At 37.1% G+C, this 1,147-nt stretch overlaps 1 protein-coding gene across 1 annotated transcript; it reads left to right on the forward strand.

The window, feature by feature from the left end:
• Positions 1–330: 330 nt before the first annotated feature.
• Positions 331–492, forward strand: SARC_16829 (hypothetical protein; the record flags this gene model as incomplete). The annotated part of the gene is made up of 1 exon (XM_014289069.1): positions 331–492. A coding segment is annotated over one exon (162 nt), but the record flags the coding sequence as incomplete, so codon positions are not given.
• Positions 493–1,147: the final 655 nt, after the last annotated feature.

The raw sequence follows: 1,147 nt of genomic DNA on the forward strand, positions 1-1,147 counted from the left end.
ATGCAGATCACTATCGCACGAAATAAACCGAATAATATATATATTATATATATATATATATATGTATGTATATATATATTTATATATCTATATCTATATATATATATCTTTATATATGTATATATATATATATTATTCGGGTTATTTCGTGTGATAGTTATCTGCACGACATGCCCATTATCTGCGAGCTGCCGGTTTCTGATAATAATGGGGAGGAATTTTGAATTGATAGATTAATCGTATGCGCTCACATATATACATGCATTTTATAATGTACTATAATGTGCAATCAACCATATCGGAGCTTACGAAAACTCTTTTCACGGATAGGCTGTCGCCGACATGGATGGTGCCGAAGCCAAAGAATTCCTCAACAAAATGTCTGTCATGTACAAGATCGACACTATGGTGCAGATGAGGCGAGAACGGGACCGGCTGAAGTATGTATACGGAACTAACACATCGTTGTATGTACCAACCACAAGTGCATAGGCAATCGCATATGCAAATGTGTTGTCTGGATACCGTTGTACGAAACATGCGCCGGTGAAGACATACCTGATGCAACTTACCGAATACAGCTATTATATGTAAGCGTATATCGTATATTTGGATTTATCTACAAAATACAGCTACAGAAAGTAGGCATGTATCAGTGATCACATATTGGACTTATTCTGCCTAATACAGCTATAACCAGTATAGATGAATCGGTACCCACTTCTGCGGATAGGTTCACTATTCTGCAGCTACAGAAAATAATTTTATTATATCAGAATAAGAGCTCTTCCATGCGGCTATAGTATATTCTCTGTTCCTTTTCCATACCTTTCCATTTGATCTTATGAATTACATGAGCTTGGCAGTACGTTTTTGGCAAACTTCTGTATTGGGTCGGATTGGTCCACCTTCGCCTTCATGATAAACCAGCCTAGAGCAGTGGGTCGGGTCCAATTAGCCAGAACCGGATTCGGTTGCTAAATTTGTGAACAATTGAAATGCCATAGACAACCTCATCTCCTGCTGTCTCTTTAATAACGACTATGGCTATGTTCAATTAGCTACATATATACACAGTATTCTTTATATTCAGTTTCTCCACTTTTCCACTTGATGTTAATTGCACTGCCACAGTAATTTATCTCAA

Source organism: Sphaeroforma arctica (genome assembly GCF_001186125.1).
Source record: "Sphaeroforma arctica JP610 unplaced genomic scaffold supercont1.8988, whole genome shotgun sequence".
NCBI classification, from domain to species: Eukaryota; class Ichthyosporea; order Ichthyophonida; genus Sphaeroforma; species Sphaeroforma arctica.